General features: G+C 40.2%; 1 protein-coding gene across 5 annotated transcripts in view; it reads right to left on the reverse strand.

The window, feature by feature from the left end:
- The window catches only part of NFIA (nuclear factor I A), a 405,480-nt gene that overhangs the window by 170,926 nt on the left and 206,766 nt on the right, over nucleotides 1-27,788 (reverse strand). For 4 of the 5 annotated variants that reach the window (XM_025289454.3, XM_025289453.3, XM_006055921.4 and 1 more), the window contains exon 3: nucleotides 27,114-27,179. In XM_025289454.3, the coding sequence (XP_025145239.1) occupies nucleotides 27,114-27,179 (66 nt within the window). Of the gene's footprint in view, nucleotides 1-21,420; nucleotides 22,744-27,113; nucleotides 27,180-27,788 lie in introns of those variants that run through there. The other variant, XM_044944906.1, reaches the window with a different exon arrangement.

Raw genomic sequence — 27,788 nt, forward strand, 5'->3', positions numbered from 1 at the left:
AGTAAACTCAGAATAGAGATAACACAGCTTAAAGCTGTCACCATGATCTCTTATCTGGATTACTGCAGTGGTGCCCTAATTGGTTTCCCTTTTTCTGCCCTTGACTCCTACAGCCTACCCTCCAGTGCACGAGATCCTGTCTCTCCTGTGCTCAAATCCTGCCAGTGGCATGCATGCATTGAGAGTCAAAGCCAGAGTCTGAAAATAGCCTTAGTGCATCCCAAAGTGTGATCCCTGAACCAGCAGCAGAAGCAGCGCATGGAAGCTTGTTAGAAATGCAAATTCTGAATCAGACACTCTAGGGGCAATGGGCCCAGCAATGTGTGTTTTAACAACAGTCTTCTGCGTGAATGTGATGCTGCTAAAGTTTGACAACCACTGTCCTGTATGAGCTGCTCTCATCCCCAGCCCTTTACCTGAGTCCCTCTCCTTCTACTCTCCACCTCACTCCCTTCATTCCATCTTCACTAGTCCTTCCCCAGATGTCTTCCTGTCCCACTCCATCACCTCCTTCTCATCTGTTTAAATGTCAGTTTCTCAGTAAGGTGTTGTGGACATCGTCTTAAAACCCCAACTGCTCCTGACTCCCCACCCCATCTCCTTTCTTAATTTTTCTCCACTTCTCACTAGCTGGCACACTATACCTTTTTCTGAATTATGTTTGAATTCTCTGTCTCCATCAGCTAGAATGTAGTTGCAGGGTGGAGGGGTAGGGTTTAGATGATTCATTCACCGATATATCCTGTGCCACTAAAAAGGCATCTGGCACAAAGTGAAAGTGAAGTCTCTCAGTCATGTCTCTTTGCGACCCCGTGGACTGTACCCCACCAGGCTTCTCTGTCCATGGGATTCTCCAGGCAAGAATACTGGAGTGGGTTGCCGTTTCCTTCTCCAGGGGATCTTCCCGACCCAGGGATCAAACCCCGGTCTCCTGCATTGCAGGCAGACAGGCGCTTTAACCTCTGAGCCACCAGGGAAGCCCTGGCACAAAGTAGGTACTTAAATACATATTTATCAAATGTTGAAGGAGGAATGATTATGTTCTGCCATTAGTAGTCATGTCACCCGTGCAATATGTTTAAGTTCTCTGAGCCTCAGTTTCCTCATTGGTAAAAAAGAGGATTTGTGCATGCTAAGCCACTTAGTCATGTCTGATTCTTTGCGACCCTATGGACTGTAGCCCACCAGGCTCCTCTGTCCATGGGGATTCTGCAGGCAAGAATACTGGAGTGGATTGCCATGCCCTCCTCCAGGGTACCTGCCCTTCCCAGGGATGAAACCCACGTCTCCTAAGTCTCCTACATTGGCAGGCAGGTTCTTTACCACTAGCGCCACCTGAGTGAAGTGAAAGTTGCTCAAAGAGCAACCTCATGGACTGTAGTACATGGAATTCTGGAATACTGGAGTGGGTAGCCTTTCCCTTCTCCAGCGGATCTTCCCAGCCCTGGGATAGAACCCAGGTCTCCTGCATTGTGGGCAGATTCTTTACCAGCTGAGCCACAAGGGAAGCCCAAGAATACTAGAGTAAGTAACCTATCCCTTCTCCACTGGATCTTCCCAGCCCAGGAATACGAACTGGGGTCTCCTGCACCATAGGCAGATTCTTTACCAACTGAGCTATCAGGGAAGTCCATCTTGGGAAGCCCTGAAAAAAGAGGATTGAGTAAGGTGAAAAGCCCTACATGGTGCTCAGCTCTTTTTAGTCACATAATTAAAAGTAACAATTCTGATCATCAGAATAGGGGAAAAAAAAATCTCAAGCAATATCATTAGAACCAAGTGAAAAGTAATAGTCTGAACTTTTAAAAGCTTTTTTTTTTTTCTTCAGTTTGGAGAACATTTGGAGGGGTAGCAGAGGGGGACTAAAGATATATCCCCCTTTCTAGGAACAGGTTGTTGGGAAAAGGAATGATCCTCCTGTGTTGAAACTGCTCTCCCCAAAGACAGCATTTTAATGAATCAAGGAGAAAGGAATTATAAACATCCAATTTAATTATTCTTCAAAAACAAAATGCATATTGAATAGGAAACACATTGAAAACTTAAGATTTGTTTGTGGCTGTTTTTTCCAAAATATTGCAATAAAGTGTTTGGGAACATCTAATAAAACTAATACGCAGCTGGATTTTCCTGCCCCCAAACTAATTCATGCTGATTCCAAGGCAGGTCACAAGGTCTGCATGCTTTATTTTTGATGCATTCGTTATAATTGTTACTATGGACAAAGACTAAACACAAAAAATAAAACATCCTGTTGGGGAATGATCTACCAAACACACACCACATGTTTTCTCTTCCATCATTAGTCTAAGGGGGATTTCCACATAACCAAGATTCTTAGAAACGGAGCTCTCACTCGTCATTGCTGCATATTCCCACTTAGTCACTGTCTTGGGACCTCCCAGGTCTCTGATGAAATAAATCTGAAGTTACACATTAAAAAACGACTATAGCCAGGAATTGGTATTTGGAGAACAAAACTCTCCTTTTGTACTGTTATGCTTCACAGGAGAACATCAGGCTATACTGTTCAGCATTTTACTGTTCAAGTTGTTAAAAGGACCGCACTCCACATGGTTTCTACTAGGAGCGAAGACTTCTGGAATCCCCATCCCAAGTATCCAGGTGCGGACATGGGTACCAGCCTACACCTTTCTGCAATGAATGAACAGGGTCAGAAGAAAATCTGATCTGCAAGAAGAAGCCACTGTTGTCAAAACACACACCTTCACACCTACCACTTTATCCCATGTTTAAATAACCCTTTGAGTCCTAAGCAACAGTAGTGTGTGCACGTAATATTTTAAGTGGAGAAGTTCTCTCTCAGCGAGGGGTCTGGATGAGACACACATGCAAGGTCACCAGGCCGGCGGTGACTGCGTTCTGCCAACACACACCTTACCAAGAGGCCCTGGCACGGGCTTTTGGAGGTGACCTGGCTCGGACAGAACCTACCGTCACTTCCCCTGAAGAACCCAGAGTTCTTTCCACTCAGGGAAAGTGCTTTCAGACAAGAATCTGATATCAATCATTTCTATTTGGAGGAGAATTAAATCAGTGTGTGCTCACTCTCTCTCTCAAAAGGCTTTGCATTCAGAGGTCTGGTTCCCTTTAACCAACAATAGACATGATCCACTGCTAAAAGAATCTTCAAGCAATTGGGGAAAGACTTGAGAATTTTTTTAAATACTTAAAAAATAATCACAAGGGCAAATATCTATTTTCCGGACATCCTGGCAACAATCATGTTAAGGAGCCACAGTTTCCACCTTGAGAGGCAGACTCTGCTTGTTTACTCTGTGAAGTATAATGATTCAGTGCTTAAGCACTTTGTCCATGGAATTCTCCAGCCAAGAATACTGGAGTGGGTAGACATTCCCTTCTCCAGGGGATCTTCCTGATCCAGGGATCAAACCCGGGTCTCCTGCACGCTGGCAGTTTCTTTACCATCTGAGCCACCAGGGTAGCCCCCTTTAAGCAATTATCAGTTCTTAAAACACATCAGTGAACCAAGTGCCTAGCCATGAGAAACATTTAAAACCATGTGAAGACAATGAGATCTACCTATTGCCATAGATTTTGTAAAGATCACAATGTCAATTTCTCTAGCTTTTGCAAATTTTCTGATAGATTAGAAGCAGGTTTCATCATGGATTATCCCGAATAATTTTCATTAACTTAGACATTTGCATTAGTTTCTCAGCTTCTAGTTAGTGGACCCTAAAAGAAGCTATTTTATCAAATCCTCTATTGCATCCACGTCCCTAACACTGAATGTCCCTTTATCCCCTGAGTCCTCCTGCTGAAATTCCACATGAAAAATACTACAACTAAGAGCCATGAAAATCTTTCTTCCCTTGAGGAATGGATATGCATCATCTCATAGGTAATGAGAATCACATAATTAATCACGGGTATTTCTCTTTTTCCTTTGGCTGCCAGGAAGTTTAGAAACAAGCTTATGGCTCAGCACTATTAACAATGTAGAACAGCCGAATAGAATCTTTTTCAAATTTAATTATCTTTCTACCTTAATTTATGTATTTCCCAGTCTTCATTTTTTTACTTGCTTATATTTTCCACTTTACTGTTTTCTTTGTAAATAAGCCTTCCAATCTTTATAAAATGGAAGTTCATGTATATACAAATGAAATTATGTTAGGTTAGTCAAAAAGTTCATTTGGCTTTTGCATAACATCGTTATGGAAAAACCCAAACATTTTGGCCAACTTGGTAAATATATACACAATCACAAATTATATACCCACACTTATCTGCAAAGGTAACAATTTTATAGGATATTTTCATGAAAAAGAACTATTACATGAAACAGAAATAAAATTAGCGGCACCGGATTATTCATTGTAAAGAATTATTTTAACAAGTACAACAAATCTCTGTGGGCTATCTACTAATCTATAGAAATAGTTATATCACATTTTAATGGCATTTTCTGTACTCTTATTTTACAAATGTGGATTTAGAGTTCTTGGAGTCTAATTTCTAAAATGCATAATTCTCAAAAATTTCAGACAAGTGACACTTCTTAAAAATTCAATATGCTTTATTCAGACTCTAGTGAAATGGGTTTAGATCTATTTGAATATCATGTAATAATACTTAGAAGAAGCTCCACAAGATATCCCATGAAATAATGCAAAGGAAGCTGTTTTGTAAAACTCCAAGGTATAATACAAATGCTGGCAATCATTGCTATTATCCACAGCTTATAAAACATGATCATCAGAGGTGAGCTGTACATTTCTGCTAAGAATGCTGAAACATGTGAAGATAGCCTGCTCATTGATTCAAATTTTTTGTAAGTCCCAGACCTTTAACAGGACTCTACAAAATAAGGATATACTTAAGAGTCCTCAGATATTTGAAGACTCTTTGATCTCCCGAGAGTGGGACTCAATATTTAATTTTAAAGTAGTCTTCATATGCAACTGAAGTAAAAACTCTCATCCCTTAGGATAAGAGAGAAATATAATCTCAGTGAAGTTATTTGCTGGTTTGTTCCTTTCCTTCTGGTTATTAAATACAACCATGCTATTCACTAATAATCCAGGAAGCAAAGAACTAAGACATTAGCCAGCTTGTGTTCCAAACTAAAAAGAGGTTAAAAACACAGCATTGTAATACAAACACAGCTTATAAGTACAGCGTGTGTGCCTACTGTTCTGCCATTTAAACTTTGAGTAGCTGTACAAACAAGTCTATCTTGAGGAAACAGACTGGGTAATTTTCCATTCCGACTGTTTGAGATTTCACCAAGAGCTTCAAACTTGCAGAAGTCTGTGTTGCCAGACATTTTCTTCAAATTTGTTATCTATAGTTCTCTCCATTAAGATTTCCCTTTAACAAAAATGCTTTCATTAAAGGTCGTGCTTTAAGTGAAAACTTTTCTTGCATAGACATAGAGATTAAATTAAAAAGAAAAATTAAAGACACAGTGGCCCCATTTGGGGAACGTAAATTAAAATTCTCTTCTCCACAGCTTCAAACAGACAAGATCAATCTTTCAAACACTTGTGTCTTTCAAAGTTCAGAGGAAAGGAAAGTACAATACTAGTCAATGAAAAGATCAAGACACAAAACTGATGTAACAGCAGTAAATGCTAACAGTGATTGGAGGGATCTTTTGAGACTTTTGACATGATGGGGATGTGTAAGAAAAGGAAAACTTCACCACTTAGTATGTACCTAGAGAAGACCATCTTCTCTTGGCTTCTGTAAACTCACTGGGACACTAAGGAGCTAGTGTCAAGCAATGGGGAAAGTTCTATTATATGATTATTTTGGGCTTCCCAAGTAGCAGAGAAGGCAATGGCAACCCACTTCAGTACTCTTGCCTGGAAACTCCCATGGACGCAGGAGCCTGGAGGACTGCAGTCCATGGGGTTGCGAAGAGTCGGACACGACTGAACAACTTCACTTTCGCTTTTCACTCTCATGCATTGGAGAAGGAAATGGCAGCCCACTCCAGTGTTCTTGCCTGGGGAATCCCAGGACGGAGGAGCCTGGTGGGCTGCCGTCTCTGGGGTCGCCTAGAGTCGGACACGACTGAAGCAACGCAGCAACAGCAAGTAGCGTTAATAGTAAAGAACCTGCCTGCCAATGCAGGAGATATAAGAGACACATGGGTTTAATCCCTGAGTCGGGAAGATCCCTGGAGGAGGGCATGGCAACCCACTCCAGTATTCTTGCCTGGAGAATCCTATGGCCAGAGGAGCACAGCGGGCTACAGTCCAGGAGTTGCACAGAGTCGGATACGACTCAAGTGACTTGGCACACACACGATTATTTTAGATATGCATGAAACTACAATTTCATAAGCTTCAGGTCTCAAAATGCTCAAAATACCTGCTCTATAAATACAAGTGAGCACGTTTTTAGAGTGATTTTTATTGTGGAGAAAATAAACTGGATCTTATTTCCAAATTAATGCAGCCATGTTGAACAGAGGGCTTTCCCCAGTATGTTGTAGGTTATCAATAACTAAAAGAAAGTTCCTGGAGAAGGAAATGGCAACCCATTCTAGTATTCTGGCCTGGAAAATTCCAAGGACAGAGGAGCCTGGTAGGCTACAGTCCATGAGGTCACAAAGAGTCAGCCATGACTGAGCACAAAAGAAAGTTCAATTCATTTAAGAAGGGTAATGAGGTATGGAAATATCATTTTAAATTAATGGATCCCATTTTTTGAGCACTAGATATATACCAAGCACTATGCAAAGAATCTTCTATGAATTATCTCATTTAAGACTCTTAACAACTATGAGGAAGGTATTGTTACCTCCTCTTTGTAGAAGAGTAAACCAAGGCTCAGAGAACAGTTACTTATCCAGGAGTTTAGCTAACTAATGGCTCAACCAGGAATGGAGCACAGTTTTCTGAGTTCTTAATTCAATGCCTTCTCCAGCACTCTGGCTAGTTGAGTGATGGGGTGGGCTTAAGCCAAATTCTGAAGACAGTAAGCCCTCCAAGATATGTGAAATGATAGCATATTTGGTTTCCCCCACAGGGAGAACCTCAAAGGGGAGGCTAGTCATCCCCGTAGACACTTTGCCTTCTGTTGCCGCTCATTTCACCTTGCACAAGTCATACCAGATGATGGCTATTTTCAAAGTTCACCATAAACATTCAGACCACACAGTGACTCTGGCGGCTATTTCACTGATCTGAACATGCCTCTTCCTTCTTCCTCCTCACTTTTCTTCTCTGCTGGGTGAAATCTAACTTACCACTCCTTGTCTCTAAAATCTGAATTCAAGCATTCTCTCGCCTATGTCTGCTGAGCACTTTGTCTGCTTCCCTCTTAGAGCACTTTGCATATTTATCTTGTGTTATTATTAGGAGTATACATGTCTATCACTGGGAGGAAAAAAAAGTACATCTCTTAAAGGACTGCATCCAAAAACCTTGGCATCACCTGTGTGTCCAAAAAAGCACCCTGAACATAACAGGGACTCAATAAATGTTTCATGTGTAGTTAAAATAGGAAACTTAGGTTCCACTACTATAAACACTTCTATCAAAGAAAGGACTATTCCCAAAGGAACCAGGGAGTATTTTTGCTCACTCTTCTTTTTGAAAGGATTTTTCAGACAGCCTATCACCATTCCCAGGAAGGTAATGGGGCTCTTTTTCTGTTTAGGAACCAGTGGTTTAAGTAATGTAAGCTATGGATCAGTGGTTTGCAATGATGGGGCTGATCGAAAGACAATCACACTCAGCATTGCTAAGGTTAATGGCATTGCCTCTTACGGAGGAAATACAAAAGTGGAAGATAGGGAAGAAACCAATAAAAACATTTACACACGCCTTTAATGGTATGCAGAGTAGAACCCACTTAAATGAATACCAACTAATGAAAACATCTTGAAAAGAGAGTGATTTTTAAAGAAACCTTTTATCTACAGGTCCTATATTTAGAGAGCAAACCTTTTAAATGAATCCAGGGTAAAAAAGGAATTAAACTAGTAATTGTTGTGATTCATTGTGGTACATATAACTTACATCAGGCCAGTGAAATGAATGAACCATTTAACAAAGGAAGCTCTTCTCCACCAATTTATGTCATATTTGTCAGAGTATAAGTAAGAGCCTCCTCAGCAGGTACCACAAAGCAAAAAAAACCCCCAAAAACAAAAAAGGTCTTGGCAATGACTAAACCTTGCTTGTTCTGCTGTACTTCTATATGGGATGAGTTGTAGACTTTTCTGAGAAGGTGTGGTGAGAGAATTTGGCTCAACCAGAAAAATGCATGAAAACAAAAAATGTACCACAGCGCTCCCAATACATACTGGATATTTTCTTCTATGAAACTTATTAATATTTTCTTTTTAAAAACAAACTTTGATATCTTGAAGACACAAGTATCTGGTAGTCAGGGATTATTAGTGGGTAGAAATGGAGGCTTGAAGACTGAGATAAAGTTGGAATTAGAAGATGCTTAAAATTTCTTTCTGAACCTTAGAGATAATTTGTCAGAGAATTTCAAGTCTATGCTTTACCAATCTTTCAGACCAGTGGCTTAAGAAAAAGGATGCTAATATTTCCTCTTAAGATCAGTAAATACACATAGGAATTACTGGAAACAACTATATCCCTGTAACGCTCATGATTCGCCAAAACAACAAATACACAGAGTTAGAGCCTATTTTGTCTCTGACCTGATTGTTTCAGAAAAAGAAAAGTTTAAGCAAAAGCCAACTAAAAGTGTAGACGCACTTTTAGAATATACTCAATGCAAATAAGAAAAGGGACTGGGGATTCAAGGGAGCTTAAGACAATAAACCTGAGTCAATTTGAAATCAAACACTGATATATTGACACAGTCTGAAGGTGCCTTCGATGCATTCTGGACCAGCTGGAATATCATCAGAAACTGTGGGCTTCACGTATCTGTTTGTTAGGGCTTTTTGAGGTAAATTTGGATGTTTACCTTTTTAAAAATGATGTTCAAAATGTTAGAATTCCAACTTCATTCAGAATAGTACCGGTAAAAGTGGTGCCACAATAAATGCAGACAGAATATCTTTCTGTAGGTATGGGGGGCGGGGGGAAGCCATGTGCCAAATAGTAGAATACACTCCCCATGGAGAGGCACATTCATTCCCCATGCAGCAGCTTTAAAACCATATTTACTTGAAACTGAGCACTGCCGGACTGAGAGGAAAAAAATATGAAATATACTCAGTAGCCTCCTAGCATTTTCCAGGGGATCAAGGAAGGAAATGAAGAAATTCCTGATGACCTGAAGTTATTACAACAGCTCATTGTATTATACATGGCTTGATTGCTTATAAAGTGCTTTCAGATACATCATCTGATTATACTTTTACTAAAGCCTTGGGAGAGAAGAAAGGCAAGAATCACCTGTTTCCATTTCACAGATGAGGAAGCTGAGACACAAAAGCTTAAGTACATTTCCAGGGTCAGTTCAGAAGTGGGAAAGTCCACATGCAAATGTTTTCAAAAACATTCCACAGCCAGGAAGGTGACAAAATTAAGGGTGTCCCATCCCTCTTGCACCCATGCACCTGTCAAAGCTCAAATCAGAAGATTGGATTTTTCCTCCCAAAACCCAGCTTCCTCTACTAGGAAGAACTGTCAAGCTCATCACTCCTTCAAATTTCATGCTTGCTCTTTACCCTATAGGAAAAGAAGAGTGAACAAGAGAGAGACCAGGTCTTATATTTATGCTTCTCCATAAAGTATAGTTTAAGATGCTTCTTAAAATCCCATGAACTGGCCTTTCTTGTCATATATGTACTTGCTTATTCCATCTTATTCTTGTCTTCCTTTGCTCTGCTCAATCTCCCATTGCAAAGATCCCTTCATGTCAAAGTCAGCTTGGCCAGGCGACACGCCATTTGTCTCACACTGCGACAAGCTACACCCAGCTCGGCCTCACACAAGATTTTCCTTCAGAGTGTGGGAAGCTGACGGCTGCGGGCAGGTGAGGATGGCAGTGGTGGGGAACAGAGCGGACCGGCAGATGCGCAGCCCCAGCCAAGTCCCAGGGAAAACCGCTCCTCCCCGACCGGCAGCAAACTCTCCACAAAAGCACCTGCTGTGTCCGCGGACCGCCAACCCCAGAGGCTCCCACCACAATCCAGCAAGCACAGCTGCAAGTTGCTTGATGACCATCAAGGCTCTGAAACAGGAGGAAATGGGCTGGGAACTGCGCAGGGCTAAGCGGAGGCCCACCAAATGCAGATCAAGTCATCTATCACCTTCCCAGCACCAGACTTCTCTGGAGAGCTTGTGCTGCAGACACACCATGCCAGACAAGAGCAGTACCCTAAGGCATCGGAGAGAGTCATTCAGTTCTGCACTTACAACTGGTATTCATCCACACGCACACTGGATGGTAGGCTCTGCACTAAAGAAAAAATGGTGGATGATCAGGGACAAACAGTCCCTGCCTTCATGGGGTTTACAATCTACTTTATAATGAGGCTGGCCTTTGCAGACGTTATTCCCAGAAGCACATAAACAAGTGAGATGTGAAAATTGCCATAATATGATTTGAAAATCTGAATGAATGACTCTCAAATAAACTTTACAACTTGGAAAGTGAAGAGAACAATTTCGATAGCCTTTCAACTAACTATTGGACTTCAGTCTATTTGGGGGGCGGCGGGGAGAAGGAGAAGCCTAAGCAAGGCAGAGTGATAATAGAGTAGAAAGAATTTTTGATAGGGGACATAATATTCAGGGTCTCGGGTCTACTGCTAATTCATGTGTTATCTCAGGCACATCTCTTTACTTCTCTGGGCTTCATCAGCCCTGTAACTAATGCTTGGAACAGTGTCAGGCATCCAGCAGATGTTTAATAAATAAATATTGGTTGACTAGATGAACAATGCGTGAAGGTTTAGTGTGAATATCTCTGTGGTTCACTGTAGATGTTAGAGATAAGAACAGTCAAACAACGTAGATTCATGCAATTTTCTTACACCCCCAATGACGCACCAGAAAATAGTGTTAAGGGACTGAGTGGCCCGCAGGAAAACATGGGCCTATGACTGCTTGTAATACTTTCTCACTGCATCCTTCAAGCTTGAATTCTGTGACAATTTAAACTCAACAAAGAGCCTTTTTCTGATTCCAACCCAGTAGGCTAGTTCCTTGGCTAGCAAGTTCAGTGGTGCCATGCTAAGCCCTTTCTTCAATATTTACAGAATAAAAGGCAATTTGGGGTTTAGCTTTGAGTGCATCAGATTTTTGACAGCTTGGAAATGTCATTCTCAGAGCAAGGACTTTTCACACGCACAGAATTCTGCCTCTAACTGTTCTATAAATGCAAATGCAAATATCCTTGACCAGAAAACCTTGAGCATCATGTTCTAAGAATGTTAGTGAGATTACATGAAGTTCTTTTTAACTGTATTAGTTTCCATCCAACATCTCCTAAATTGAATTAGAGTAAAGTGGGGGAAGGCCTAGGTTCGAAAGGTGGATGCCAAAGAAGTCACATTTTAATTTTGTCTCTGTCTCTCATTTACGGATGCTTTCTATCTGTCAGCCAGGAAGTCAGCAAGCTTCACTCCAAGGGAAACATGTTGGATGACTGGCCATCCAAGAATTAAACATGATATGACTATCGTTATTAAAAACTGTTCAGACACACAACGCCTTAGTCAAATTGAGCCTTACATGGTGGATCAAATGTTCTCTTTGCTTAATAAGGATGCTATATCTTTTCTTTCACATATACAGAAGCTGAGAATCCCATTTATTATCAAGAGCACTAGCATTCTTTGATTAGGAAAATATATTGGTGGTACATTTCTTATTAACAAAGGAGACCCTCTAAGAACATCAGATTGTAAAATTCAAGGAAATTAGATACAGTGAAACTCCTCTGCATTTAGAACTAAACAAAAACAAGAAGGGTTTCGCTGGTGACTCAGTTTGTAAAGAATCCGCCCGCAATGCAAGGAGACCCAAGTTCGATCCCTGGGTCGGGAAGATCTCCTAGAGAAGGAAATGGCAACCCACTCCAGTATTTTTGCCTGGAAAATTCCATGGACAGAGGAGCCTGACAGGCTGTAGTCCATAGGGTCGCAAGAGAGGGACCCAACTTAGTGACTAAGCCACTACCAAGAACAAGAGGCAGCTCAGAGAGGAGAGGGTAAGGGAGAAAGAGAGGGCAACGGCAACATGGCACAGCCGCCCCCGTGTTTTGAGGAGCAGAGTGTGTAAAATCAGTATGAAGTGGCTTGTGTATTCTGAGAGCTCCCGCCCCCACTCCATTACCATACAACTCCACCAACCTCAGCAACTCAGATAAGTTCTATGTGTGCACAGAACAGAATTATGGAGAAAAGGCTCATCCCAACATCTAGGGCACAGGCCATGGGAGAGGGCGTTGTACAGCTTGAAAAAAGACCTATCACTTAAACTAACTGCAGGTGTAGGAACCGAGAACCAGAAGGGACCTTAGCCTGAAAGCCCTCCCAGAAACAAGCAGAAACACTGGGTGAGGTTCAGATTGTTTCAGAGTGTGGAGTGGAGGTTTGAGCTCATTCTAAGGTGCAAGAAAGTTATAGGCAATATCTAGGAACATACATACATTTCAGTATTTGTGTGGAATGGAGGTTTGAGCTCATTCTAAGGGGCAAGAAAGCCACAGGTAATATCTAGGAACATACATTTCAGTATTTAGGTCAAATGTTTAATAAAGCTCTTGTATGAACACCTATAGCTTAACTATTGCTGCTTCTTGCATAGCTTTTATCATTTGTACCCATTTTCATCACGGACCCTAAATACCTTCAGATCAGTCAAAATTCATGGCAACTATTTATTTAAATATTCATCTTCCTTATTAGAATATATGCTTGATGAACACTGGGCTGCACCTCATTTATCTTTATATTCCCATTGCCTAACACAAGGAGTAGCAATACACTATGAATAATAAATATACAGATGACTAAGAAAAGATGAATTGGAAAGGGGTGGAATTACTTTTAAATATATATTTCCCTGAAAAGACTTTGAACTCCTAAAATGGTGGTTATCAGGGACTAGGGGTGGGAAAATGCAAGAGACGTTACTTCAGGGTGCATATACAACTAGTGGATAAGTAAGTCAGGAGCTCTAATACACAGTATGGTGATTACAGACAACAATACTAATATCATGCACATTCGACTTGCTGAGAGACTGGATCCTAATTGTTCCCCGCACTGGAAAATGATAATTGTGTAATGCCGTAGACGTGTCACCTAATGCTACAATGGCAATCCTATTGCAGTGTAAAGGTATCAAACCAGCTTCAAACATGCAAGATGTTATACGTCAACTATATCTCAGTTTGAGAAAAAGACTTTTTCAAGGGTATAGAGGACAAACTAGCGGTTATCAGCGGGGAGAGGAATGTGGGAAGGGGCAAGATAGGGATGGGAGTGGGAAAAACTTTAAGCTCCCGAAGGCAAGATCCATTCATTCACTCATTTGTTCACTCATCATTCACCCCAAAATATTTATTTGATTGCCAGATACTATGTTTGGAACAGAATTCTTTCCTGCAAACATTGATTTCTTCCCCCAAGGGTAGTCTATTCTACATCATCTAGAATAGCAATGTCCTCAAAATACGTATTACGGAGACCGGAAGTAAACATTAGGGCTTCTATTTATCTTTATTTTGCATCTTCTAAAAAATAATGATGCATTTGTTATTAATAATGCCATCTCCCTCACTTGGTACCTATGTCAGATTGTCACATGTGACCCATGGTATATAACATTATCCCTAGGGAAATGCGGAATTCTGCAAATCTTTCTTATTGGTTTAATTTTAAGCATATTGTGATATATTACTCTTTACATTAGCTGATGTTCAGCTGAAACAAGTGACGAGATTGTCTAGTTTTAACTGATTAACCACCACTGTCCCATCATAGGTATATCACCACCACCGTCATTCTCTAACCTCATGTTTGCCATTTCCCTGGGAAGAAGGGGCAGGACATAGGGAAAACACATTGAAATAATACAATTATTGTACTAATAATACAAATTATTTGAGATTATTATCACTGCTGAGTGTAAAGCATTCCAAGACATTTCAAAGCACCTCACTGCTTTGTACAATGCCAGAGCCTTCCCCAGAAAAGCGAAGCAGCACTTCCTCTGCCACTCACTAGCTGTTGACCATGAATCTGTGCCTCAGCCTCCCTGAACCTCATCCTCTAGGTCTTAGATTAGGCCAAATTAAGACAACACAGTGCAACAATTTAAAGTGCCTAGTACACACTATTATTCTACTGAGGTCAGTTTTCTCACCACTCCTATTGATGCACAGAATCCACAAAGGAAGAGCTCTGAACCCAGAACACAAATGCCCAACACAACAATGTATGATTAGGCGACCCAAACTTTGTTAAGCTACTGTATTCTGAAGGTATGATGTCCTGGGTCAATTTATATAGAGAAGTGCTACCCAAGTCTCTTACTTTGAGAGGCTTTTTCCCGTGGCCCTTACTATCAATTCTGCTTAGACAGAAGTGAGTTTAATAATATCTGTTGAGATGAATAAAAGGATGCATTATGGAGATGATGAGCAGCCCTGGGCACAACTCCTCTTTATTGGCTCTTCCTGGTACCTGCTTTTCTCTTTTCCCCTCTCCTTCCAAAGGGAAAGTTAAAGGCTATTATTAACTACTGGTCTACCACAGAGACTTCTGTATCTTTTCACTGTTAAAGACATCTTAAAATATTTTCCCTCTCATGGAGCCTATCTCTCAAAGTATTTAACTTACCATCTTTACTAAATACTGGATCATTTATCTCTCTTCCATCTTTTATTAGATGAATTCAAACTACAACTGCCAAACAGGTCTCTCTCTGTGTTATATGACCAGTGAACTCACAAAGTCAAAAGCAAAAATTGTCAGCCTATGCATCTTATTATCTAGGGAAAAATACACAATTTCTTTTAAGATTTTTTTTCTTTTACTCCATTCAAGAACCACCAGTCGGTAACCACTGGTCAGGAACACTGCTGGCGCCTGTTGAATTTTACTTATATATCTTTCATGAGAGCAATTTGCAAATCTACTAGAACTCACTACACATCCATGTCCTGAGCACGGCTACCTTTAGAACTGACTGATGCTCTGACAAGGTGACTCATCCCTTCTCTGTATTAAAGATCTTACTTATAGTCCCAAACTGTAAGAAGGCATTAAATTGAAAAGCTTTCAGTTTGGACAGCATTTGCAATTTTAAAAGATAAACCTCTCTAAGGAGTTAACATGATCTGTGAATGGGGGACATGCTAGGAATCAGATATCCTAATGAACTTTGTCTTACTCACTTGAAATGGAGAATTAACCAATTCTTTTAAATAATTCAGAAATCTAAAATCAAAGGGATGATGTACAAATTTCTATTGTCCTGCACAAAAATGGGGAGTGGAAATAAACTCCTTATTTTTATGTTTTCAATAAAACTACATTCCTACATCTTTTCCAAGTGAAATACTTTCAAATTTATTGGCAGTCATAATTGTTTTACGCCATCCAACAAATACAATGGCATCTGGTATAAACACCTTACAACTACTTTTATACACTCCACCTTCAGCACAAAAATCAAATGAAAATTCAGTCCATTGTTTAAAAATCTTCACTCTTGACCCATATAAGAATAGTGCTTGAGATTGTAGGAAAAAGAGTAAAAATGTTCATATGAAAAATAAGAACATAATTTTTCCAAAAGAATGTAATTTTGCCCCCAAAATTAAAAACAAGAAAACGACACATTCCAGATTGCCATCTAGCACAGAGTTTGTTTCCATGAAGCAAAGAGGTGGATGAAAGAAAGGTAGACTACCCTTTATTGTGTATCTCCTATGAATCACCGCAAGTTCTGGGCAATTTATACATACACACATCCACAGAGATATATCCATATACATAATCTGCATAGAAACAGTCCTTTTAGTTCCCAGGATTAATTAAGCCTGTGGGTGCCTGAGTAAGGCTGAGGCAGATACCTAAGAGTATGAGATGCCCATCCTAAAGGAGCGAACAACATGGGGAAGGAAAGGAACGAACACCACTTAAGCTCAAAACAAAACAGCAACTAACATACACTTCCTGAGGAGGTGATGGCATCCCACCTTATAAATGAGAAAACACAAGTCCAAGAGTTTGCCCAAATTTACGTCATCAATAAGTTACAGGACCAGAGTTTGAATACTGTTCTTTCTATAATGCAAGGTCATGGTTAAGCAATTAGCTTCTGACATGTAAGTATGAAAACTCTGTCCTGTGAGTACTCTTTCTGCCTTCTTAACTGTGGGAAAGCCACCTAAATTCTTTTGTGTCTCAGTTTCCTCATCTGTAAAATGGGTACGCTAATAATACCAATCTCCAAGGGCTGTATTAGAGTGAAATAAGATCATGAATCTTGAACTCTTGGCACAGTGCCTTGCTGTGGTGGCCCTAAGAATGAGCCGCTCACATCACATGTGACAAGAAGCACCACTGCCTGACAACTCCAATCACTCCCCTCTGGATTTACTACCATGTTTGTTCCAGAGAGCTTCCTCCAGGCTCCCAGCAAATGATTAAAGAGGATACTAACGCAGACTGGTTCCTATGGGAAGACAAAATAAACTTTATAACAAGTGACTGGCTCAAAGACTTTCCACTGGCCTGTACAAAACTTTTCTTAGAAGCTCCCTCACATCTAGGATTCTTCCTCTCCAATCCTCATTCCTTTCCTCTCTCCTCTCACAGGTATCAGATCAGTATTGCAGTCTGAAGCCTCTGCAGCCAACCTGGCTCCCTCCCTTTATAGCTCACAGATTTTAGCCCCCAAAATCCATTCCCATCTAATTCTGTAAGGGCATGTTCTTCTTGGGAGACCTAACTACCACACCAGCACTTGGAAAACCCACAACAAATGTGAGCTATTGTCAATAGCATGACTGTTGCCAGCAAATTCATTATTTTTGTCATTACCTGGCTCCAAAGCCCAACACCGTTTAGCCCTCATTTCCAAAAGTGCTTTCCTTGAATCTGTGGACATTATCCTTTCTTTAAGTTGGAGGGTACAAAGACCACATCATGTTCTTATAACACATTCAAACATGTTTTGTCACAGCTAGTGAAACAACCTTAAATGAGAACATAATATATATTTAGCTTCCTGTAGAGCATAAAGAAAATAGCACCGTCTATTTTCAAGTCAACCTAAAGGTCTTTTCTCTACGTTACTTTTGAATGTGGACTTTTCCAGTGCTGTGTGATTTGACTGATTTTCTACTTTCACCATCTTTCATGAGGCAAACAGTCTGCCAATAACTAGGACATGCGACAAGATATACTTCCTTTGAAGAAGTGACTCACATGATGTCCCTATGCCTTACTCAATTACAGTTCCACTAATTAAACTTACACACTGACCTGGATGGGTTGAATGGCTCTCAACTACAGTATTGTACCTACTGACTATGCCGCACAAGTGGCTTATTGTTCCAAGACAACGACTGGGCTACCAGCAGATGCAGAATGAATGGAATTTAAGCAGTTGAGTCATTAGAACTTCGCGATACTCTTCTCAGGTCTCATTTCCAGCAGGTTAAACTCCAGTGGTTTGACCCTTTGTGATCACTGAAATCATCACAGACTAATTGAACCTTTTCTAGTACTGCTTTTACTGCTGCCCGTGAAACCTCCATGGGAGCGTGCCGAGAACTAGGACTGGTGGCCAGATAAAATACGTGACTTGGTTTAGATAAACAAGTCCTTTTTTGTAATAAATAGAGCCCATGTAATACTAAAATAATTATTTGTTGTGGTTCTGCAAAGCAAATTTAACTTGGTATCTTGTGTTTTTATTTGCTAAATCTAGCAACAATTGGGAGGAAAAAATATCAAGCTTCGTGGTCATGGACTTGAGACCTGAGGATTTACAATCTAAACAGAGTCCTGAGATAAGGGTTAAACTGCAGCCCCACAGATTTAGATCTCCATTAAATGAAAAAAAAAAAAAAAAGAATTGTTTGCATGAGAGAGTATGTGAAGCCAAATATCCTATGCAAGTGACTCTGTTTTCAGTAACGTATGCATAAGGGAAACCCTTTCGGGATACTAAAAGATACTGCCATGGCAGACGACAGTCTCCTTTGACAATGCTATGAATTAGGCCTTTTTGCTTTGTTCACCACTCAACATTAAGTATCTAACACAGCGCAAGGGCTCAGGGCATAGCCACCACATCAAGAAATGAATGGATTTGGTATGTGCGTTCCTTTGTCAAGCATATTATAGTTTATCAAGTATTTGCTATGTCTTTCCTTGGCCAACAAAGTTCAACATAATTTGGCTTCCTGCTAGCCCTGTTGCCAACTGCTCTTCTTTCACTTATGTACCACAAGCCACCCAAACCCTGACTGTTCCTCCAACATGCCTCTGGGTGTTTCCATTTACCGTTCCCTCTTTCTAGAAGAGAAGTCCCAAATATCTGCTTAGTTCTCGTCTTTACTATCAAGTCTTAGCTTAAAAGTCAACAGGTCCAAAAGGCCTTCCCTGACTACCTTCTGTAAAATAGTGCCCTATACTCCACTCTTTAGCCCTTGTGTGTACATGCGTGCTAAGTCACTTCAGTCCTGTCCAACTCTGTAGCCCCCCAGGCTCCACTGTCCATTGGATTCTCCAGACAAAAATACAGGAGTGGACTGCCATGTTTTCCTCCAGGTGATCTTCCTGTCCCAGGGATGGAACCATATCTCTTTTGTCTCCTGCACTGGCAGGGGGTTCTTTACCTCTAGTGTCACCTAGAAAGCCCCGTTTTTCTTTATCTAGCTTTGTTTTTCTTCATAATATTTAACATCACTTGTTATATTATGTGTGTTTTCTTCCAGCAGAGATGTTACCTGTTTTACTCAGTAAATCTGGTTCTGAGAATACATCTGATAAATATTTGCTGAAAGAATGAATGCAGCCTTTTTCCCCTTACTAGATTACCAGGTCCTCCAGCACAGGAAGTCTGATCCATCTCTGTAGTCCCTCAATGCATCTAGTATATAGTCCAATGTACCCAGCAGATTCTTAATAACTATCTGGGCTCCCCAGGTGGCTCAGTGGTAAAGAATCTGCCTGCCAATGCAGGAAACAAAAGAGATACAGATTCGATCCCTGGGTTGGGAAGACCCCCTGGAAAAGGGAATGGCAACTCACTCCAATATTCTTGCCTGGAGAATCCCATGGACAGAGGAGCCTGATTGGCAGCATTCCATGGGGTGGCAAAGAGTTGGACATGACTGAGGGACTGAGCAAGCAGATGACTTATAAGAAAATTGAGGTGCAGGTCTTTAAGTGGCTTGGACAACTGATTTCTCCTTAGCAGATGCTCGGTGTCAGGCTTATAATGGCAGCTCTCCTTTGCTAATCCCACCTATTCAGAAGCTGTGATTTGGCTTCTATTTGTTCATCTCTTGAGTTTACAAATTCAGCTTGCTGAGAAGCTCTCTGGTTGCAAAATACCTACAGAGATCTAAGAAAACACTGACTTTCCTTCATGGAGAGATTGTTGGAAATCTATTCCTGTTTTGCTAGGATTCACCACCACATCCTTTATACTTCTCTCTTTGGATATTCGCCATATGATGCCTGTGGATAAGGCATATGAGACTCCCCTGTTCTCCTTGGGTTAAAATCAACGAAGTATAGAACTTAACAACTGAGAAGTGGCAGAGTAATCTGCTGTAAATACTACCCCTCCCCCCACCTCGATTTGCAATTTGCACTATCCTAGTAGATTTCCTTAACTAGGCAATGCCAAGGGAACAGAGTTGCCTGGAGCTGAGTGAAACCTGAAGAAGAGAAAAAGAATGAGGAAGCTGGAGAGGGAAAAGGTGCCAAAAGTCCTTGTGGCCACATGAATTTTTCTAGCAGACAACTAATCAATCTGGATTAGCGGCTCCAAATCCCCAAATAAATTATTTATATTGCATTCAGTTTACTAATATGATCCACAAATGGATAATTCTTTCCCCAAAATGATATACAGGATTTAAATCAACAAATTCACCCTCAAGTGTCAAATCAGACCCTGTTATGTGTGGCAAAGAGAGCTTATACACTATTCCTGACCCAAACTCGCCTCCCTGATAATTCACCACGTGGACTTTTCAATGACAGACAGAGGTACATGAAGCGACCACTAGGAGTGCACTGCAGGTCCTTCTGAGAAAATCTGCCACAGGTTCTATCAGGGCCTGTCCAGGGAAAAACCCAAGGAGCAGAGAGCAGTGCAGATGGCACCGCCGCTGACCACCAGGTGCACCATCCTCCACAGCTTCTCCACGTCACTGTGATTTGATGGCGGCCCCTCATTTGATTTCTTTTCTGAGCCCAATTCAAATATGAACAGCATTGCTTCCTGTTTTGAGAATCGAGATCTATGGATATATGTACACAATCCCATATAAATTATAAACAAACACTTAAAATCACTTTTCTATTTGATGTTTCTATTCTGTTACATCCAAACAGTTGTTTCTCCTAGACCACGAGTTATAGACACAGAACAAATTTGAGGAACAGAAAGACACCCCTTTATGTATTCTCTCCTCTATACAGTTTATGCCTGAGGGACTGGTTGGGGGGACAGGGTTGCGGGTGGGGGTAGGGAGGGTTGTGTCTGGAAGAGACCACCCAGCCAGTCCTTTTCAGAATTTGGAAATCAGGGGAATAGGAGTCTAATCCATTCCTTATTTTGGCTACTAGCCAACCACTTGAAGTCTGTTCACCTAGTTAACCTGTATATGTAGACAATAAAATACCCCTAATGTGAGAAGTAAACGACTTTTTTAAAATGACAAATTTCCTCCTCCTCTCTTCAGTTGAAAAGGCTCTTTTACTACCCTGGATCCTGTGGTAAATAAAGCTTGGAGTACTCATACTGTGTTAAGCCTGTGGGGGAAGCCTCCAGTCTCACCTGGTACCTCATCTTTCTAAATGCAAGATTCAAGAATTTACTTTGTTTGGAGGCATTTCTAAAGAGCCCCTGCAAACCATGATGGATCACATTTGCTAACAATATTTAAGAAAGCACAATTCACCTGGCCTCAGACTGACATTTTAGATTAAACCAAATTCTAGTTCCCCAGTCTCTAAAACAAGATGGACTAGCTCCATCTCGTTGCTGAAAATTCATCAGTCAGAATTTAATTACACAGATCTGGAAACCAGAAGGCATTTAGGTTTTAATGTTTCCCTGAGTTGGGACCTTTACAATATTTAGAATATTGATCATTACTGTTATTGCTGCTATTTTGGTGGTCACTCTACTGTGTCTGTCCCTGCAGGGTTTTTGGAAAGAACACTGCTGAGAATAACTGTTGCTAGGTAATTGTAAAAGAAAGTCATGCAAATTATGAAATATTGACAAGCTTTATTTACAAGTCAATGGTGCTAGAGTGCTCCTGCTTTCCCAATAAAATGTTAACTGTTCAGCTGTGCACTGCCTTCAAAATTCCTAAAATGACACAACTAAAATGACCAATAATCAAAATAGTTCCTGAAACAGCAGTCCATTCAGTAGCAAGAAACAAATCTTAGCATTTAGAATTATGAATTTTATTTTACCTTCCAACTATGTACTAATATTATATATCATACTGCAATATATCTCCCATATATTTGAGGAAGTAATGAGAAAAAAGTTAAAGCAGAAGGCCTGAACTTTGTAATGAAAATATTATCAGATAAAAGAATGTTTGTCCAAAAGAGAAATATAAATTTATATTTCTTAGCTCACCACCAAGTTACAGAGTTAATCCTGCATACAAATCTTAAGTCAGGAAGTCAATACCCTTGGAAGTTATTTCATAAGTACTGAAATACTCAAAATACAGAAATGAGTTACTAATGAAAGTGAAAGTGAAGTCGCTCAGTGGTGTTCGATTCTTTGGGACTCCATGGACGGTAGCCTACCAGGCTCCACCGTCCATGGGATTTTCCAGGTAAGAATACTGGAGTGGGGTTCCATTTCCTTCTCCAGGGGATCTTCTCGACCCAGGGATCGAACGCGGGTCCCCTGCATTGCAGACAGATGCTTTACCGTCTGAGCCACCAGGGAAGCCCACCAATGAAATACTAACAGTTGAAATTCCCTGTTCATCTAGCAACACTTAGCAACAATACCTAGTTTGGTGATACAAGATGTGAAGGATATAAACAAAGATGCTGAACATGAACACAAGATCCAACCAATACTCCAGGGTGATTTTTGAACTGGCAGATAGAACTGGAAATTTTCAAAATCTGGGGCAAACATCATGATTAATGGCTTTCCACTGATGGCAAGTGGCCCACCTGAGAGTTGATGCCACCAACACACACGCAACTACCAGGTAGATGAGGAACAGCCAACATGATTAAACCTAAAGAAAATTATCTAAGTACCAGCTCTAATTTCCTGCTATAAATATCACATTTTTAAAACCACTAAAATGAGATTATTATTATTTTAGCAGTTTGTACAAGTGATGAGAGATAGTAAATAGGAAAAACAAACTCCAATCAAATACATGTGACACAGCTTTTCTTCTTCTGGCACAGGAACTGTACGTGGTCTTCTCTGGTTTTAGTTAAGGGTGCGTGCACAGGGAGTCCCCGCTGGGGGTGTGCTTTCAGAGTGCCAGCGCTGGACGATGCTCTTCCCTCAGTCACTGCCTCAGTGTGGCCCCACAGAAGTGTGCCTGGAATTAAGTAGGAGGGCTATCACATGAGCCTCTCCCTCATCAATGCATGACCTGTTGCCACACAGAACGCAAGCTTTGGAGGACTGTTCACAGGCCCTGTAAATACCGAGGAAGCACTGCAAGTATTCTGTGCCACAGATACTCTTTTTAACAGTAGCCAAAGTACCTCCTGGGAATTCACAAAGGTGGTATGAGTAGATCTTCTAAGTCACAGTCTAACAGATAAGGCTTTAAACCTTCAGGAGCTCTTGAAAAACCAGAAAGGGGATTTCTGTAACATGCAAAAGGATTAAATGAATGATAACAGTTAGGTTGAAAACTTGGTCGGATTCCATTCTTTATGGTCATCAACTATAAACGAACAGGATGGTATTTCATATCTTTGATCACACCTGCTCATTAGGGTGGGGTGAGGGTGGAGTTACAACTTGATCTACTCTGTCCATTAGAAGAGCCCCGAGCTTTGGCTTCCCAGCACTATTAGTCATATCTGTGTATGTATGTCTATTTGTCATACATGTACATCTATACAACTTTCCCCCACAACCAAATTACATTTCAACTTCTTCAGGGTTTTTATTTTTTCTTAAAAACCTCTTGGTAAATCAACAGTGAGCAAATACTCAAAAACTATGTACCACTGCAGAAGTTTCCCCCATTCTCAAATTAGATTTTCAACTTCTCCAGGGTTTGTTTTTTTTCCCCCTTGGTAAATCAATAACAAGCAAATACTCAAAAACCATTTGGGGACAATGACAGTTTATTTGTCTACCTATTAATTTTAATAAATACTAGGTATGTGTCATGTTCAAAGCATCTGCAACTGGTCATGAATTCCGCCCATCAACAGCTTATAGTTTTTAATAAGAGAGATTCTATGTGGTTTGTGCCAAGGAAAAATTCAGCCCAAATTAAAGACATCTAAGTGAAGTCCCTTCTTTCTAAAATAACCTTCTTGGGCATTCATTCTGAAGGCCCTAGCAATTCTGCATCACTTCTGTAGTTCTCAACTCCTGAGAGGGAAACAGAATATGAAGAATAGAACTAAACAACAAAATAGATAGGCCACTATAGGGATTATGGACAGATTTAAGAGACTAAAACCTGACATTTCAGAACAGGGTAGGTATCTACAGAAGATATCTCTATAGAGTCTTGGTTTATTGCTGACACTCTTTCTCTTTCTACTCCGAGTCTCCCAGCTTGTTTCCTTTTGAATATGTGTATCTCATTACAGATCCAAGCTTTAGCTGGAGAGTCCTGATAGTTATCTTTGAATGCTTACTATGAACCCACATTATGCTGTTTCACAGGCATATCCTCATTTTGTTACTCAGGAGCTAGGATCTTTTAGTGTTCCTATTTTACTGATAAGAAGACTGAGATTGGGGCGACACCTTACTCAAAGTCCCCCAGCCTTCGTTTCATTTGAACTCAGGCCTGTTTGACTCTAGAGGTGGAGTTCTCAATCATTACATTATACCAGTGTTGAGTTTCAGTGATTCTGACATTTTATCTCTGGGTTTCAGATAATTCCTTCAAAATTCCCATGTAATACTCTAATTGGACAAAGATTTGTTTTCTTTTACAGTTGAGTCTTAAGGGAGTACAAGAAAAGAAAGCAAAAATTCTGTAGAAATAAAGAGACTAGTTGGGCAGGGAAGAAACAGCTGCATCCACTTTAGGTGAAGTTACACGGCCTAGTTTATGGTTTTGGATGAAACAGCATGTTACCATTTGTCTATTCATTCTCCATGGTTTACTAGGAAAATACCATTCGTTTCCCATTACCTTTCTCTTCAAGAGCTAGGATAAAAAGAATACTATTTCCTCTCGAATATATACATAAAGAAGGAATAATGAGTTCCCACTTTATTTGAAGATCAGAGTCTGTCACTTCTTCATCCACCAAGATTTCAAAAGTCCTTTAAGAGTTTTGTTGATACATTTATGAGTGTTCTCTTCTTAAAAATGAAACAAACAAACAAACAAAAACCTTTCAGGAACTCATCTTCCATAATCTGGGGTAATGAAATGAAAGAAGACTTGATCAAAGCAGCCCCAGAAAGTCACCTAATGCATGTAAATACCTAGTCCAGAAATCTTCATTTATTTTCCTTCAGGGATTATACATTTAAAAAAGAGGAAAAAAAATAATTTTTTCCTCAAATAACTTTATCTGAGATTGACAAAAGGCAGAAAGAGGAAACTGAAGAGGCTGGTGTTCCTCTAGTCTGAACTCTAGTTGGAACTGTCTAAGATGAAGCAACATCTCTTTCTCTGAAATAAATAGAAATTTGAAACATAGGAATTTATTATTTTCTCTCCTGGATATTAACACTTTCTTTCTTTGAACTCACATGATCCTTCCCAAACGGCATTGTGAACCCTTGAGGTGGCACCAAGTGATCTGCGGTTAACAATGAACTTGGCCAGTCTCTCCTTGTCTTTAGCCGAAAAATTCAGGCTCAATCCTGGTTGCTTTTTGGAATGGGAAATGCACAATATCGGTATTACAGCAGCTCCAGAAAGGCATGCCAGGCCTCTCATGCTCTCAATTTATATTTGCATGTGAACAGCTTGCCGGCCATTTTATGAAGACAGATGAACCGCAGGCCTGCAAGAGGGGCAGCAAGACCCAAACACGAGCGCCACACACCCCAGCAGCCCACCAGTTCTCAACAGTGAAAATAAAACGAATACCTCTGGACACAACTTCAAGCTGATTATACATAAATATATTATATGTAAAAAAGAGACATATAAGCCATCACCTATAAGTCAAGCGGGAAATAAAGAGTGAAACTAGTCTATAAATATCACTCTTTAAAATGTCAACAAAAAATAAGATGTAGCTGTTTATGACACTAAAAACAAGCCTTCAGAGGTCTCTTTCTCTCTCTCTTTTTTAATGCCTGCTGTGAAAAGACAACTTTGATACGTAAAATACCACCAAAATACCAGGATGAGGAGAGGAATAGCAAGACAGTGCATATTTAATATGGGAGCCCAGCAACATTGTAGAGAATTTCTGAGGCTTGGGAAATGAACAAATCCTGAGAAATCAGTGATAGGCTATTCAAAGTGATAAAATCAATCCTCCACCCCACAACACTGACATAATTCAGTTTACTTATCTATTCCAAAAGAACGGGTGGAGATCAAAACAGAAAAATAGAACAACAAAAATAAGACAGTCAGGAGGAATGAGGTCATTTTAAGTAAGTGAAAAACAAAGTATGGTTGGATTATACTAACTAGAAAAATAATACAAGGAATACTGAACAACAGCCAACTTTTATTTAGTGTAAAGTCTTATGAAAGATACTATTGTGAGCATGTTATATATATTATCTTATTTAATTCTTCAACATGTCAGTAATATTACTACTGTACCACTTCAAAGAAGAAATAAATCAGCACTCTGTGAGGGTAAATAACCTATTCAAAATTACAAAGGAAAGAAAGAACAGAGATAGAATTTAAACATAGGTCTGACACCACCGCCTGAGCTTTTAGCCATGGTGCCATATTCCCTTCGATGGTCCTTCATGGTCAAGGTACCATTAGAGGCTTCAGCTCTTCCATCAAGGAACAGCACTATGGAATTTTATGAGATTATATCCATGAAAGTTGTAAATACAGTGTTTAGCCTGTGATGAGTACCACTAGTTCACTCCTCAGTTTTTACTGAAACCGATGGTTTTACTCAAATTCTAACCTATGATAACTGTTTTCGTCCTTGGAGCACATATACTACTCACTTAGTATTTTAATGGATACTATTATGTTCATATATAAAGTGTGTATTCTAGGTTAATCAAGTTCCTGCAATACACAGCTTATACATTTATGCAATTGACACATTTTATACTGTCATGTACCCTTACTGTTTTAGACAACTTAAAGTGAAAATCTTTCAAAGGAAGACATCATTTTCTTACAGTAATTATTTAGCAGAAGCAAAAATCTTCCAAAAGGCCTCAAAAATACTTGTTAGTCAATAAACTTAAATCATCGTGAAGAAGATCATGGGTCACTTGCCACATTAAAAGGAACTGAAATAAAAAGGCATTGGCTCCTCACTTATGCTGTAAATGACACTGATCAGGTAAATCAACCCTACCTCAAACAGTAACCAACTTTCTTGGGAACGAAGGTTCTTAAGAGTACCCTGATATCGAGTTTGTGGCTGAGGGGAAGGGTATGGGGCTGTTAGAGTGACCCAGAAAATTCCTTAAGTTCTCAAAAACTGTTCCTACTGTGTGGGCCACCCACTCGGGCAGACCTTGAAATCCTCCTACTTGGTTGGCTGCTGGCTACCATGGACTCTCAGAGCAGCAACCAGAGTCCCAAACTAAACTTACCATTTTCTGGCTGGTCCTTAATGTCAGCATCACTTGGCTGGCTGGGACTTTCAGATTGACTTGAATCTGAAAAACATAAAAATACGGCCAAAAATTACAGGGTCTGTGAAAGAAAGTGGATCAGAGGTGGCAGACTTTCTCAAACGGTTCAGCGTGTAAACCAGGAGTGAGAACATTACAGAGGTGACATGATGATCAAAAAAGGAAGAAAGAAGGGGAGAAGGGCGGCAGCCGCAGCAGCCCATGCCTTCAGAGAGGACTCTCGGTTCTGTTTACACCTCCGGCAGCACTTGGCTTGCACCAGATCATAACTTAAAACTCTTCAGAAACCATCCTCCTACACAGAGACCCTTTCCAAACTGCTCTTCTCCATTATTTATACACTAGAGTCTGATAAAGACTTCATCCTTCATTACACACATCTGAAGCTTGATTCAGAACATAATAAAGTGTCAAAACATATTTTGAAGCTGGTATATAAAAGCAACCCAAACAACAGAAACAAGTTCTGTTGATATTTAGCTCCGTATTACAGCAACAGACTATGCAGGCTAACACCATTAAATACTAGAATCCTAATACTCTAGCGCCTTTACTTAAAATAACAGGATCACTCAAAGACATCTTTCTACAAGGTATACGTCTCCCCCCACTTTATAAGTATTCTTTTCCTTT

This window comes from Bubalus bubalis, chromosome 6 (assembly GCF_019923935.1).
Source record: "Bubalus bubalis isolate 160015118507 breed Murrah chromosome 6, NDDB_SH_1, whole genome shotgun sequence".
Taxonomy (NCBI): Eukaryota; Metazoa; Chordata; class Mammalia; order Artiodactyla; family Bovidae; genus Bubalus; species Bubalus bubalis.